Below are 17,332 nucleotides of genomic sequence, written 5' to 3' on the forward strand. Positions count from 1 at the left end.
ATTAAGGGCTTGATCCAACTCCATGAAAGCCAATGGTAATCTCTCCAAGGACTTCAATGGAATTTGGATTAGGCTCTATGTTAGAGGAAGTCCATGAAGTGACTACCAATGGCTTTCAGAGAGTTGAATCAAGCCTTACATATTATTTTTATGTTCAGTACATATTGCTTCCATGTCTCCTCTCTATACCAAATTATTGAAACTGTATAATGCTAATAATTAAGTTTTTATTCCCCATTATCAGGCTTTTATCAGATGGATTTAAACATTTTACAATAAGTCATCAAGATACTGAATGAACACCTTGTAGGATTTAAATAATTTCGAATCTAATCCTCTAGTACTTATTCAGTCCTTACTAAGGTAAAATTCCTATCAACATCAATGGGAGCTTCCTCTAGGTATGACTCTAGGATTTGGCCCTGTATCATTAATTTGCAGCACAGTGCAACATAATCTACTTGATTTAAGAACAGCACTCTACCAAGTCAATGACTTACTAAACATTCTGTGCTTCTATTTGGCTCTTAACATAAAGGAGTCATGATTGAAATAGTAGATAACTCTTCTCCAATATTTACAAGAATAAATAATATGCCACTTAATATCATACACAATTACCTGATCTCATGTTACTCAACGCAATCTGGATTTATATCTCATAAGTATACTGTAGCTTTTATAACTCTGCAAGTTAAGCAAAATGTTACCTCTGATGTAATATGTTACAGAACACTAAAATCCTTTTCTGACATTTTGCACTTGCAGCAGCATCTCTTATCTTGTTTTCCCACTGTTGCTTAGCATGATTCAAACATTTAAAGTTTTGCATATAAGTATTCTCTAAAGATGTCAAAAGTCCATAGACACGTAAGTCTATGAGGCCTAGTTTAGGTAAGACACACAATATCGAAAGATCACAGAACAGACTTTTATTTCTAAAAACAAACAAAAAAGCAACGGCATTAGAAATAACGGGTTTGATCACGACTTTAAGGGGATACTCAAAGACAAAGGGCCATATCCTCAGCCTCTATAAATTAGCTGGTACACCAGTTAAAGACCTGGTTCAGAGTTTCAGACTGGAATTGCTTAAGATTTGTGGGAAAGCTGCCTCTAGTCGGACTTGTGTTCCTGGTATCTGAAAAGCTGATGCCTTCACCTCCTCTGCCACTGGTGGCGAAATAAACATTTAGGAGACAGGATTAGGCCAAAAATTCACTGTGCATCCTTCACATGCCAAAAATGAGTATAGTCAATCTTAATCCTGTATCTCCACCACTTGAAACTGAAGGTGCTGCTGGAGAAGAGTCTTTTCTAACACTAGTTGCTCTATTCTCTAGCAAAACAAGATATGAATATCTGTTGCTCCATTACTCTGAGATGCTATAAAAAAAGAGAGGGAGAGAGCACAATAAAGAGACAGAGAGTGAACGAGCGAGAAAGAGAGAGAGCATGTGTGTGCAGGCCAGAGGTATCTCATCCCCATTATTCCATCCCTAGATACTGTTGAAAATGGGGTGTGCATTTTCTGAAACATTCTTGAAGGATAAAGGTACTTATAATAACAACAACAACAACAAACATGTCTGTCAAAAGAAAATTAGGTACCAAGTAGACACATTCATACCTGATGCTGAGGAAAACACTATTTGTGCCTGATCTATTCAAACTGTTATAAAATCAGTTAATCTATACGAAAATATGACCCAGGAAATGCTGCTAAGTTTAGCAAGACATGGGAAGATCAAATGCTGGTCATTCGAAGTAAGATAGTATACACAATTATTCCAAAATTTGAAGAAGACAATCTGTGTAACTTTCATCTATGGGCTAGTCTCCTCCCCTCACTTGTTACCAAGTATTTGGCAAATGTCCCCACAATGTGTACCAAATGCCAGATAAGAAACTCAGGGAATGTTAATCTTGTTTCATACGAAAGAAAATTATCAGAGAAATAATGCCAGTTTTTGCATCAATTTATGCACATCATAGACATGTAGAATACAAGAGACTGCAGAGTAAGGCCCAAAGTGTGCATTCCTAACATGCCATTCAAATTTCTAAACAGAGAAGCTGCTCTAGAATACCGCTATATTTTGTGTGTCATATTTTTCAAAGAAAGCAATTAAACACTGAATTACTTAACAAACTGTGTTACATCCGCTGAATACCTCCCAAGTGTCTTTGTCTTAAATAAGTTATCCAGTTTCATCCTGCCGAATAGTCCCATTGTCCTGTCTTTTACAATGTCCTGTCCCAAAGCTACAACAATTCATTGGTAAAGGTTACTGCTTAAAGGGAATACCTAGATAAATGCTACACAGTTCACTTTGAGGTAGTTAAAAACTATTTACTTCTGCTATGATTTACTTCGGTGATACCTTGTTAGAAGTATGAAAGCAGAGTAGCAGACACCTTAAACTCACAAATAAGTACTCATGCACAGTATGTTCACTTGAATCTTTTTCATTATGGTTTGCAGCTAAGCAAAATTAACAATTTACAATCCAAAAGGAAAAAAGATTACGGTACCTTATTTTTACCCTACACAGCAAATATAAGGAAACTACTTAGGTGCTCTACAGTGGTATTTAAACATGCAAAAATGACGACAACCCAGGGACATCCCACCCTTTATTATAAAACTTGCCTAATCTAAAACATATAACATAACCAAATAAAACCAGACTGTAAAGACATATTGGTAGTCTCAGGTTAAGTACAAATTTTCAGGATGTTGTCATATTTTACATTGATATTTTGAGATATATATTAATCTCTTGCCACCTAAACACCTGATCAAATAAAATACATGAACATCATTGAAGATATTTAGATCACCACACACAAGTATTAGCCCTCTGAATTTTAGACATCACAATTCTTCTCTTAATGAAATGGACTAAAATGATTCTTATATCGAATTTGAACATTCAAATTGCTAATGGAAATTCTGTTTTCCATGGAAACAAAAAATTATTGGGGAGGGGGGTTGCTTAAAACGGTGTGGCTACATTCCATAGTGGTCACTACTGTATTCTAGAAATTAAATCTTCACATTTTATTTCACCCTCTAATTAAGTTACTTAATAAAACATTCTGTACAATATGTGTCACTTCTAATAATATGAAAGGACACCTTTTAAAAAGAAAATTGCATGTATTTTTTGTAAAGATCATTTTGCAGTTTTTCTTAGTAGGTCTAGGGTATAGACACCACATTGCTACAGATTCCGTACAGATCATGAAATCAAAACTTGAATCTCAAAAAATGGGATCGCTCTCTCTCAAAACTGCATTCCCTTGTAAACAAGATCTTTTCCTCTTAAAGTTCCAGCTCTGAGAATTTGTAAAATGTAAGAATGCACCCCATTCCATCTAAGATTTTTATAAAGTCACAAATGGATATAATTAAAAGAAACTCTTTCAGGAGCAATTGCTCTAAAACCAAAATGTCACTATGTACCATGTAGTGCTGCTCCAGCACAGACATCTATCAACATCTATCACTCAAGCATGTGCCTCAACTACTCCGCTCCCTTTTCTGATTAGAGATCACACTTGCTTCAGTTGGCTTACAGGGTGTCATCTGTGTGAATGACAGATGTCTATTCTGGAATGTCACTCTCACTGCTCTTGTTTTGGATATGAAACAACTACACCTGAAAGGCTGTGTTTTCGTTTGCCATAAGATGCTGTGTAAAAATGTATTTTCTCCCTCTATCTCCTTTGGAAGCAATATTTTAGTTCTAATTTCAACTGTAAAAATATTATACCTGAAAGCAATCCCCATTGCACCCTTTGTTTACTTAATACACAATGTTTTCTATGGACATTTTTCAGTTCTCTTCTCTCCTAGCTTTCATTTTACTAGATATAATGACACTTTAGTTTACTTCATCCTCAGAAGGGACTGTGAGAAACTGAAATGCTGGAGTCAATAGTTAGGCAATAAATGTTAATAAAAGATGACAACAAAGCAGGATCACTTATTTGTGTTTATATTTGAGATCATTAAACAAGAGAAAATATGCAATGCCTACAACTTGCATGGAATAAGTTCACTGTTGACAAAAGTTTTCAGGACATGATGCTGTCATTCTGTTACCCAGTTGAAAGTCAGAGCATATGGCTGTACACCTGCAAACTCCAAGCTACTCCCTGGTATTACAAGAAAATTAAGCAAACAAAATAAGGAGGGGGGGGGGGAGATTGCTCTTCCGGACAACATGGTAACACTGAAATGAAATACCTAGACAGACTTACCGAAGAGCTTGCTGGGAGTGTCCTCACTGTCATTTGATTCCACAGGCACAAGCAAGGGCTCATTCAGCTCGTTGTCTGAAGTAGCTGCCTTGTCCTCACCTCTCAACTCTGCATTCATTTCACTCCGCAGTGACAGCAAGGGCTTACTGACTTGTCCAGCTATCATTGGATCCTAGGATGGGGGGGAAAAAAGAATGAGGGGGGGAAAAGTGGCAGCTTTGGTGTGCGTATAGTCTCTCCCACTCCCCCCTCTCTCGCTCTCTCTCTCTCTCTCACACACACACACACACACACTCTCTCTCTCTCTTATCTCTTGCTGCTCCTGCTGTTATTGCTGGCTGCAGTCAAGTGAAGAGCTATTACAGATCCAATGAGTTTTCCATTACTCCCCACCCTATTAAAGCTCAACTAGCATGTGAGAGATTCAGGATGCTTTGGAGAAAAACTTCTATGAAAGCAACATAAGCAACACAGCTTTAATTGTGGGATGTGGGTTTTCTGTGTGTATGTTTTTACACCTCCCTCTTTCCTTAACGTGGAAAGAAAATAAAATTGCTGCAAGTGTGCTCCAACAACACAGAAGAGTAGCACCTTGTGTATGCTCCAGAGGCATTTAAAAAGCATCCTCACTTGAATAGCATTAACCAAATCATACACAACAATGTTCATCATTCAAATGTTTTAGTGAAAATACAAAGCAACAAATAACCATTTTATCATATACACTCAATACAGATATATTTGTTCTAACTATTCTTGCTTTTGGGATACTGTGCTCCAAAAGCCCATAAACACATTTTAAAAAAGCAATCTATACAGATATAAATTTTTAAAAGAGAAAATCAGTGAAGATACTTACACACAGTGTTTGCAATTATTCTTGTATTTGGGACATTATACTCCCATAAAATATTATATATATATTAGTTAAATTGGTTCTTGATGATTTGGATCTGTTTTATCTTCAGCTCATTCAGAGGGCATTTTGGGGTCAGATATTATTTCCAAGTACACTCTATTATTCCATTTGCAAACTAAGATGTATAATATCGTTACAGCTCAGAAACCAGACTCAAAAGCAAAAAAAGAAAAGAAACAAGTGACCTTGTTGGGCTATCTGGCAGCTATTTATTGCAAAGTTCATGCCTAAATGGTTCTTATGCAGAGAACAGGTGACCAGCGTGCAAGTAGGTTGGTTAGCATGTTCCCTATGTCCCATCATCACATTGGTCGATGTTTGCCTATGGGTTTTTTTAATGTATTCATGTCTGAAAAGTGAATTTGATATGACACATGATAATCTATGAAAATGTTAATCAATACAAATAGTTTAAGCTGTCATCAAATGCACTTCTTTAGTCAATACTCATATCGCTGAAAACAATGTCACTGTCACCAGGGCTTAATTTGCACAGCACTTAAATATTGGACTCTGTGCATCAATGCACTCCTCTTCAAATACTGTAGGTAAACACATTTTCTCCCTATTTAAGGCTGAAGCACTCAGCACGCATTTAGCTGAGCTGAATCCTCCCTTTTGAATACCTTGATAGGTCCACTGGAGGGCAAAATTAATACTTAATTGAATCTCACAGTCATCAAAATAATCAATACTTTTTTATTATTTATTCTTTACAGTCTGTTGACTGTTTCAAACCTCTGAGGGAATGGTGGAAAGGATTCATGGCTTTGAAACACTGTCATTTAACAAAGTAATTTTCAGTGGGGCATTAGGGGTTGTGAAACATATAATAAAACAAAAATGGTGGCTTATAATAGGAAGAAAGAAAAGAATTATATTTCTGCCATCTAACAAAACAGGATAAATAAAAAAGCAAGTGCAGGGAGAGGGAGAAAGGAGGGGGAGAGGGAGAGAAAGACTGGCTTTTGAAGGGTTTTATCATATCAAGAGCAGAGCTGAGCTTTCATAATGCTGACATTTCTCATCCTGACAATCCTAAACAAGTGGAAAGGATGAGATCGCAGATATCATCTTTCATCACATTCCCCAGCTTAAGAACCAACATGACAGCTTCTCTCCCCTTTACACTGTTAATTACTAAATAAAATACTGCTCTCTGTCAGCATTAGATTATTGCAGATAGCAACCACAAACATTACTCCATTGTTTTTTTTTTTTTAAACCAATGATACCTACCTTGAACTCTTCAGAAAATAAATTGGGCTTGTGTCTACATATTGTAAATATATGAAATATAATCAATTTAATCAATGCGGTCAGTCCACATTGTCAGGCTAAATTGCAAGTGATTTATTAACATTTTATTTACTGTATTTATTAGCTGGTAAGAATCTGAACATGGATTAGATATTTTTGGGGAGGAAACCCAGAAGTTCATAGATTTTTTGTTGTTGCTAATTTTATAAAAATATACGAGTTATACCATACACTGATACTACATTATATACAACAGCTGCATTTTTATTTTTATATGCCATATAAAGTATTTGTTAGTTGATTCACAAGTGAAAGGTTACCTGAGGAAGTCAGATACATTGTTTCAAAGTGTTGGGCGATAATTCTGCCCTCAGTTACATCTGGGTTCAGTGGGGTTGCACAGGTTTAATCCAGGACAAAATTTGAATGTATCATCAAAATGCTTTTGGGACAAGCTAATGCTGCCCACAGGCCCACACTGCTAATCTGAGGGTTTCCAAAATTTAGGGAGAGAACTGAGCCAGTTATTTTCCAAATTAAAGTTCTGAGGTACCAAATTTTCAAATTGAGTTTATAAAGAGTGGGATGGAGAATAATAAGGAAAATATCATAATGTCATTGGGCAAAATTGGACTCCACTGAGGTTATTGCAAAGCTCTCATTGACTTCACTGGGATCAAGATTTCACCCGTCTGTACATCAAAGGCACACCCTCAACCTGGAATAATATGTTCATTCTGGTTACCACCTTTCAAAAAGTTACAGCAGAAAGAGAGGGGGCTCTGAGATGTGTGATGAGAGATTGAAGAGATTGGAACATTTACCTAAGAAAGATGATATAAGACAGGACATGATCAAAGTATACAAAATAATAATGGACAGAAGGTAGATCAGGAATTACTCATCCTGTCTGATCTCACAAGAACAAAGAGAGACTGAATAAAACTGAAGTGTAGCAAATTCAGAAATGATGAAAGGAAATAATTTTTCTCACAAGGTATAGTTAGCCTGTGGAATTCACTGCCACATGATATTGGAGACCAAGGATTTAGCAAGTTTAAAAAAAGATTAAACATTTATATAGATAACCGGAATATTCAGAATTCTGATAGTTATCATTAAAACAGAAGATTTAGAAACAAAAGCCCATGGACTGTCTACATGTGAACTGACAACCCCTACCTTGGTATATAGTGCAGCCCCCATTTTGCCTCTGAAGTGGCCTTGCCAGCTGATGCACAATTCATGACCTTTTCCATAAGCATAGAGGGTGTGCAGGGAACTGTTCCAATGGCGGACCCCTCACACAGCCCTTAGATAAGTCTAGACAAGGCTTAAATGAAAAAAGGGGTAGTGGTGATGAGGGCAGAAAGGGCGTTATGTGAAAATTTGCTTTAAATTAACAGATATAATTTCTGCTCCAAGTTGTTCTCAGGCATTTAATCAAATCACACTGCATTTAATCAAATGGAAATGTGCCTGTTTCATAGTGATTTTAAAATTATGAGGTTATCCGTTACAAGATCAAAGTAAAAGTAATACATGCAACAAAGGAAAATCCTAATTCCCATACATCGTAACTGGACTGTGTGCTGCAAAAGTCTTTGGGGGCCTGAGTGGGAGGAGGATAACTCATCCCCTAAAATACTCTACAGCTGCTGTTACAGCCTCAGAGTTGCAGGAGCCTCTATAGCTCCTATCCTTTCCATGAGGAGAGCGGCAATAGCCACACATCCGTCTGCCCACTCCTCCTTCGCTTGCACAAAACCCCCAGCTCCCTGGGCTGTGCTCTGGAACACTGGCAGTCCATGCACAACAAATACCTATGGTGTGAAGAGTACCTGGGTCCAATGCACTGGGGCCCAGCATTCTGCTCCACCACACAGTGCAATCGAAGTGGATCGGGATTCCTTACAGTCATGGAGCGTGTGCTGGATAAGGAGGCAGGATTTGCTCCCAAATGTTTTTGGACATTACTTCCATTCCTTATCTTTCAAAGGTTACAGGATAATGTTACACTGTACAGCCTAAGACAAGAAATTGTATAGATCACAATATATACCATATGCTATCTAGTAAGTTTTAGCTTTCCATAAACAAAACTGGAAAACCCAGGAATGCAAGATGAAGCAGCATGAAGTGCTTTGTACATGGAATAAGAAGGCAGTAAAGAATAAAGTGGTTATAGTTCCACTTAGATCTGCTATCATCATAACCAAAAGAGTAAAGCTCAAATCACCAAAAAAAATAAATAAATAAAAATAATCCCAAACAAATTACCCATCATTCAAAATATACCCATTGTTTATTTTGAGTATGGATGTAAATCCCAGATTCATGTCATGGACACCCAAACAGCTAATGATTACTGCCTGTTTAAAATGACACTTCCCAATTGCTCTCTAAAAAAAGAAAAGGAGTACTTGTGGCACCTTAGAGACTAACAAATTTATTTGAGCATAAGTTTTCGCGAGCTACAGCTCACTTCATTGGATGCACGCAGTGGAAAATACAGTGGGGCGATTTTCTTACCCTGTGCTACGACTTTCTGTTGCCAATTTTGTGCACTCATCAGCTCCCACTACTGCTTTTCTTCCTCAATGGCTGCTTATTCCTCCAATAGCTTTGCCAGCACTAGATGCCTTACCTCTGCTGTTCTTAACCACTCCTAAGAGATTTTCTTCATACAAAGGCTGGTGTGCTTAATTTATTAATAATCAAATGAAATATGGTAGACTTGTAAATACAAAATCACAATACTTATCACATATCATAGTCATTCATTAAAGGCCAAGATTTTAATTATGTCCCTCTGCAAAGTTACATGAAATACTGCTTCTAAATGAAGAGAACTTTTATTGTTATTTTAAAAGCCATGTCCTTCACTTCCATTGTAAAGATGCAGCTACTAAGCAAAGTGGGCAGTAAACAAAGACAACTTATAAAGGAAACTATATGTTCCTTGTGTGAATCCTGCAGAAGACTAAAGATGGGACTGTGATCTACTTAAATCCTTAATATAGGGCTTTGATAGGTTCTCTCCACTAGGATGAATTTCACCCTTTTGTTCAGATATTGCTGTCAGTTACACTGGTGTAATAACAGACAGCTGCACTATTAGTGTTGTTACGCATTCCCTTTTTTTAAATAAGGTGAATATTAAAATTTCCTTTGACTTTATGCTGTCCTTATTTTTAAACTATTTGCTTTATAGCTATATTTATAAGTTTAAAAATCCTTTAAAAGTATAATATTCATCATTTCCTTATAACTTAGACAAGTCTATCAATTTACAATATCTGTATTAACTTTTACTGAAAAAAACTATTCTATTTTAGAGTTATACTTGTCACAACAATAAAGCTGAAGTCCCTGTTTGCCTCAGAAGTTTTAAAAACAGCAGCAAAGACTATATTTAGTGAACCAGTAGCCAGAACCATGATGATTAAAACACGTTTGTCATTAGGTTAAAAACTGGTAGAATGTAAAAATAATACTTTAAAAGAGAGATATCTCACTACTTGGTAATCATAACAGGAAATATAATGTACTCTACTAAGGCCCTGTGCCATCAATGAGTTCTGTCTGGGACACACTCAGAAGAATTATTTATTTTGACACAACAGCTCCCAGGAAACCTAGGAATGTCTATACATAAAAGGTGTATCATTTAAACTATACAAAGCACTACTGCCCTCCTCGTATGGACATTGGTATACCAATCATACTAGCATAGCTTATTTCTGGATAGGAAGGGAATAAGCTATCATAATATAAGGCATCTTTACACTTGTATAATTGTGTCCACACTAGGGGTAACTATTTTGATGGGGAAAAAATCTTACTCCTAATCAAAACAGTTTTACCAGAAGACAATCTGTGTATAAAATAGGCTTCAATAATGTTAGTAAGTGACAATGACTAATGTCTTCTCACTGGAACATGAATGACTAAAATTCCACTTTCTGAGAATTTGGAAGGGGTCCAGTCATTATATGGTTTGTTATCAGGTATTAAATAGGTGTACCATTCTGACTGCAAGTCATTGAATTTAAAGCCAGAAGGGACCACCAATATTTTAATACAGTAATTGTTAAATAAAATTAATAAATAAAGATCAAATTCTAAATAAAATATATAATATGAAAACCAGTGAATCTTTATGCCTGTATTTTATTCAGTGCATTATTTTATCTTATTAAGTGTTTTCAGAATGTATTTTTATGATATTTTAATCAGGACAGCTGAAGTAAATAGCCCTGGGTAAAGGCTATTCCAAGATTGGGATAATTGTGTTGACAAGGTTTTCATCAGGGTATATTTTATAAATTTTATAAATGTTGCCTAAGGAGAAGATTAATTTAATTGATATTTGACATAATTTACTAAAGCTTTTAGTATCTCATTTTCCCTTGATTCACCTGCAACCTAGTATCATGGCAATCACCTTATCACTTCTAGAGGTACCATAATGATAAATTCTTTTATAAATAAGAGCATTGGTTACTGGACACTTCTGCAATTGTTACCTCCTGCTGCCCTAAACATTGTTTTGTCTGCTACTGCCACTTTATCACTGGTATTCTTTCTCCGACACATCCAAAACTATGACTACGAAACCCATTCTAAGACAATTTTATTTAACTTCAACACCCTCCCACAAATCACAACTTCCTATCTATCCTTCCTTTATTCAGCAAAGCTATGGAGAACATCATCTTCTCTTACATCTCCCTGCACAACCACCTTAACCACTTTTAGTCTGGTGTTTCTGTAAGTAAAATGAGCATGACTACTGATATTGGGTTTATGAGTCCCCTCTTGGGCACAAATCTCGCTCTTTAAACTCACATTTGATTTTATTAAAACTCTCACTACTTTCAACCATTCTCTCCTTCTATAGTGCCTTGAGTAAGATGTTGATGTCTCCAGCATGTTCATCTTCTGATATGAATTGTACCTTTCAAATGATCTCCTCTTTAGTTCTACTGAAGGCTTTAAATTAATTATCTTCTTGTTTCCTCCACTACAGAAATTTTCAAGTTTCTTTTCTTCTTCCTTTTTCCATCTCCCCTTTCTCTGAAGTGTCTCATTATTAGCTTCAATCTTGGTATCATTTTTCTGCAGATGATGCTCAACTGTGCATCTAACATCTTGGCTATAGTTAAAGGAGGTAGTGTGTCTGGTTAAAAGTAATTTTTAAAAGACATATTTCCCAACAGTACCCATGTTGCTTAAAATACCTCAGATTATTTAAACTGAACAAATTTTAGAAGTCTAATTTACTTTTCACCATTCAGGCTGTTCATTTCCTTTATTTCGTTTCTCTTAGCTTAGTCAGTGAAAATACATAAGTCCATTTCACTTTTGTTTTTCCAGGCAAAATCCTTTTCATAAACATGTAAAATCCTCATAGTCCTCATTAACTAGTAAAATACTGCACATTTTGGATGCAAAGATTGCTAGGGAATCTTTATTTGTCTAAAAATGCAGTTTCTATTGGAAATTATCTTGGAAACATTACTTTTGGCCTTATACTTTGTAAAATCCTTTTAAAAATTTAGAGTTACATTTGACTTGGCATTGTCCCTTTAAGTTCTGTTCCCAGTACAAGATGGACTTTGACCTTGCCTTCAATAATAAAATGTACAGCAGACACACATTTAAAAAACAAACTAAAAACAATTCGCCCAACCCATGAGCATAAGTGTGAAAGAGAATCCCACACAACAGATGTTACTAAGCTCTGGAATGCACTCAGAAACCATGGTAGTGGGCACAAAATAAGAACCTGAGTACAATATAAATGTAGTAGTTAAGTTCTAGCTCAAAATATAATATAAATCCACTCAGACATATTAAATCTCCTAAATCAGTTGACAATACCTGTGGCATCCTATGCTGAGTAAGATGTGAATAGTGATTCCACAAAATGCAACACTGTTGAGGAGAAAAGTTAACTTGCTAGAGAAGACAGCTCTGGTCCCAGCTCCAGAGCAGCAAGATGCAGAGATGCCCAGCGAGGAAAGAACTCATGCAAATTAATTCCCTATTTTCTCACTCTCCACAATACACCCTATCTAATCCTCATCCTCGACCACACAACCTGTAGGAATCACTTGCCCTGACATACACCTAGTGGCCCAGATGTTTTACTTCCAATGCTATCCCTATGGAGTTGAAGTAACTACTCCTCTCAGTGACTGCTGGGTAGGAAGAGGAAACAGCTCTAGACCTGTCCTCCAGTTACCTGGGCTACACTTTTTAAAATTACAATATCTGGGAATAAAGAGCATTGTCATGCCCTATCCCAATTATTAATGTTCCTCCTATCCCAATTATTAATCTCACTCCATCCCTCCAGTTGTAGGGTGAATTATTCTTGTGAGGTACAAAACGCTACCTTCCTGCCCCAAGCTAGCAAGATCCTAATCATTTTAGTAGGTCCAAGGTCAAAATCTTCAGATCTCGGAGGCCTGCATAGCTTCCATAGGCCTACAGCCACAGAGATTATTATTCTTTTGAACTGTCACGCTCATCAATACTGCTAAAGCGCCCCACGTTATCCCAATTTTCTTGAGTCCCACATACCAAGCAGCTACTTCTCTACTCTGGCCAAGAGGAGTTTCTCTTTTAGTCTTGCCTTCTTTCAACAGGACTTCTCTTGTGGATAGAGTGCAGGCTTCTTCTATATTCTCACAGTCCCCTTATGGGTTCCTTGGTGCTCTGCATGTGCCTCTCACTGGGCTACCAAAAGTCAGATCTCATTTACATAGCCATCACATCTTTTGGGGCAGGCCTGCTACCCCGCTTCTGCTCGCTCCATTTTCTCAAAGCTATCTTCCTTTCTTATCACCCCTGAATTCTTCCCTTGTATCCCCATCTCTCTCGTTCCATTTCCTTCAGGTCTTTGAGCCCCACATCTACAACTTTACCTCACAAGCTACTACTCTCCAGGCTCTTCTCTGCCCCACCCTGCTGTCACTCTTGCCCCTTTCCAAATCTGAGAGTCTCCCTTAGAAATGCTGGTCCTGTTCTTCCTTCATCTTTCTCTGTCCATGCCTTCCCTTGTCGCTCATGTGATTCCCAGACTCTCTTGTCCTACTGTGCCCCTCACCCAGGTCCCCTTTGTCCTCCTGTCAACAGAAACTCTCCCCTTTCCTTCCTATGTCAGCTCTCACCAGTCCTGCCTCCAGCTCCTCCACTGTCAGGAATAGGAGGAAATGGGAGTAGAGACTGGAGTGAGTAACCATCAGGGGAAGTGAGGGGGTGTGCACATCTACACTATCCTCCTACATGCCTGGCATTGGTGTGGGAGAGAGGCCTCTACCAGGTAGGAAGTTACAGTTGGAAGAAATTTGGGTAGCTAGCCAAGGAAGCTAGAAGTGACTGCTGGGAAAAGAGACCTCAGACCACACGCCAGAGGCAATACAATGGAAAGAAAACAAGCAGAAAGATACTGAACTGAGCCATCATGCAAGCACTGGGACTAGAAGCCTGACTCTTCCACAGAACAATTTTTATAGTGGGGGTGCTGCTGGTGGAATACATGGAAACCATGTAGTTGGCATTTGTTATTGCTATTTCAACTCAGGGGTTGTGACAGCACCCCTAGTTCCATCACCACTGCTCTTCAACTCACATCACGATCACCCAACCTCAGCTGGGAGAAAGGAGGAGAATTTGGGAGAATTACAAAGAGCAATGGGGAGAATTCAGTTAGTAATCTGAGGGGAGAAGAGAGAAGTAATGCCAAACATAATAGACCATCTAGAAAACTGGATCTGTTTTGTGGCCCTGATTATAAACAAACATATTAAAATTAACCTAAAATTCACAAGAATGTGCATGCACTACCTTCCAATGCCCCTTCAATCTCAGCTTTTTTGAAGATTTATTCAAAAAATTTTCCTTACCAAGATGGTAACTATGGATTCTGCCTTCAGTAAACGTTATCAAGGATGTTTATGCACTTATTCATTATTCCTAGAAAAAATTACCCATTCTATCCTGATATAATAAACAGATGCCACAGTTGTCAGGAAGGAGGGGCTTTGTTACCAAAACAGAGGCCTCTCACTTGAGTTAAAGTGAGTAAGCATCAAGCTGTTATAGTCTCGGGGTCAGCCACTGCTAGAAGACATGATCCTCTGCACCAAACCAGAGCATTACTCTCACATGAGTGATCTTACATTGTATTCTGGTGGCTTTGTGGAACAATTTGGTTTGAGGGTTTTGTTTGCTTGTTTTTTGGTTGATTGATTTATCTTTTGTGGCCTGTGCACAAGGTCTCCCAGGTTTGGATTCATCCTCCCTTTAGTCCATCCTAGACCATACACAAAAAGTTCCTTCTTATGTTCCAGCAACATAAAGAAGATTGTCTCCGCATCAAGTAATCAAGTCACCTGCCCTTTGTTTTTGAGGAACTGCCCCTTTGGAATCAAGAACTACAAAGCATCCAGGGATGATTAGCGCTAGTCTTTCCTCAGGGAAAGTTAGGTCACCAGTATTGCCAACCACAATTTCTGAATATCACTTCTCTGACCCACTGACCATTACATACAAGTTAAAGCAAATGCAAGTTATTTAATCAACAATTAATATTAAAAAGAATAAGGAAAAATGGGAAAGGTTAAAGGAAACACATCAACCTGCTCTGTGGCAGGGAACATCACAAACAGTGTCTCTGGAAGGTCAGGGAAGTTCAGAGTCTGTTCCTTGTAAGTCCCAGGCCTCCTTCTCAGGCCCTAGCTGTGCTGCAGGGATGCTGTGGGTCGGACACTCGCTCTGGTGGTGGCCACACGCTCTCAGGCTCTAAGTGGTAGGACCCTTCTTACCAGTGTAGCCCCTGCCCTGTCGGGGTTACGATCCAAGCCTGGCCTGCAGAGCCTCTTGGCTGAGGCGTCTCCCTGTGCTGGGCCAGCTGCCCAGGGTCCCACTCGCTCTCCCCAGCTGCTCACCGCACCCAGCTCCGGACTACTCCAGCCCCAACTCCACCACTCTGTCTCTGCTGCTCTGCCTCCAGCTCCCTGGGCTGCTTCTTTGGCCCCTCTGGCTCTGGTTGCTGCAGCTCTGCTCCCAGGGCAAGTCTGCTCTCTCTGGGCTGTGCCTCTGGCTTTGGGGCTGCAGCTCTGCTCCCAGGACAGGGTCTGCTCTCTCTGGGCTGCTTTTCTGGTCCCTCTGGATCTGGCACGGCTCTGCTCCCCACCTTAGCTTGGGCCCCTACTTTCTCCTTAGCTTGGCCCCACTCTGTCTGACCCAGGCAAATCCAGCTCACATGGAGGATGGGACCTCCCTGGCCTCCTGACTCTCTGATTAGCCTGCCCGCCCTGTTATTCAGGCTGTCCTGGAGCATTGGCCTCTCCCCATTGTTCTTGGGGACTGTCAGTCTCAGGATCCTGATTTCCCATTGACCCTTCCCCTTTTAGTACTGGGAGCTAGCCAACCAATACAACCCCACTGAATGTTAGTAAGGGGGCAACAGTCCCCTTACAAACAGAAAAGGAGTACCTGTGGCACCTTAGAGACTAACCAATTTATTTGAGCATAAGCTTTCGTGAGTTGCCACTCACTTCATTTCATCAGAGACAATCAGCAGGAGGCGTCACCGGTGACTCTGTGCCCAGTTACAAATATAAATATCCTATATTTTCAATATTTACAAATCAAACACCTTATTGTAAAACCTGGATATGGCTCTATCTAAACCTTTAACCACATTTGAAGAGTTGACCCAGGAACAAGCTGGAAGAAAAGGTTTAATTTCTAAGACATGTACAATTTTGATTGAAAAAGATGTTCAGAAGAAAACCATTCAGATGAAAAGATTCATCTGGATGAGTGGGAGTCTGTATGGGAAAGGGGATGTATCTCTTCAATCTGAGTCGCTCAAAGAATTTTTTTTTCTCTAAATTACTGTATAGATGGCATTTGAGACTCATAGTTTGGTTACTAAGGAGGCACTCTAGTGGAGGTGTTGCAGAGAAAGAGGAACATATTGCATATATGGTAGCTGCATCCAGGAATTAGATGATTTTGTGAGGAAATTATTAAAGAGATTAATCTTGTGACAAAACGCTGACTTCCTAGAGATCTGTTGACCTGCTTGCTTAATACTCCAGTAAAGGATCTACATTTTAAATAGAATGACACATGAATTTATTTTTTATTGTTAGCAGCAATACTTTGTATTGCACATTATTGGAAAAATGGTGTTCTTCCTTCTGTGGAGTTGTGGTACAGTTAAATACAGACTGGCCTTGTAATGGATATACCAAGTACATACACATGAGAAGTACCAAAAAGAGGACAGGTATTTAGAAATTTGGTCACCCTTTTTAGAGTACTCAGAGAAGCCCAGCAAACCAGAATCTTTAGCCAGGTTATCTGACTATTAACCTGATTCTAATTGAGTTACATGCTCAATGCAGTATGTTCACATTTCACTGTAACTTTACCTTAACAAAAAGTTTTGAAAAAGAATGAGTGGAACGACCATCTAAAATCCTACAGAAATCCCTGAAGCACTGGCCTGGCTATCCTCTCTGCAAAGTCCCTGGAGAAGGGGCAAGGAGAATTGCTTAGCCACTAGGCAGAGCAAGAGGAGACATGTGGCTGTCTGAAACCCCAATATACAATGCAAGTTCGTTCAGAAAGCTAAGGCCTATGTTTAGGCTCCTAATGAAATCCAGGAGCAGGTGAGCATCAGCTGCTTTAACTATTGTGATTTTGTTGCAAGTATTCTGTAGAATTCTGATTACAATACCTAGTCAGAGGGTGGCTCTGAGGGTTAATATTTTGAAAGGCCATTGACTGCTTCAGATGAAGGATATAGCAATGCAAAAAGGAAAAGTAGCAAGTGTTACCCAGTCTTGCTGCAGCTGC

The 17,332-nt window shown here is 38.7% G+C and overlaps 1 protein-coding gene across 1 annotated transcript in view; it reads right to left on the bottom strand.

Moving 5' to 3' along the window:
• POU6F2 (POU class 6 homeobox 2) overlaps positions 1–17,332 on the bottom strand; it is a 371,510-nt gene that overhangs the window by 304,699 nt on the left and 49,479 nt on the right. Inside the window, exon 2 of the mRNA XM_073329486.2 lies at positions 4,270–4,441. Within this exon, the coding sequence (XP_073185587.1) occupies positions 4,270–4,441 (172 nt within the window). The remainder of the gene's footprint in view (positions 1–4,269; positions 4,442–17,332) is intronic.

The sequence above is a fragment of the Lepidochelys kempii genome, chromosome 2 (assembly GCF_965140285.1).
Source record: "Lepidochelys kempii isolate rLepKem1 chromosome 2, rLepKem1.hap1, whole genome shotgun sequence".
NCBI classification, from domain to species: Eukaryota; Metazoa; Chordata; order Testudines; family Cheloniidae; genus Lepidochelys; species Lepidochelys kempii.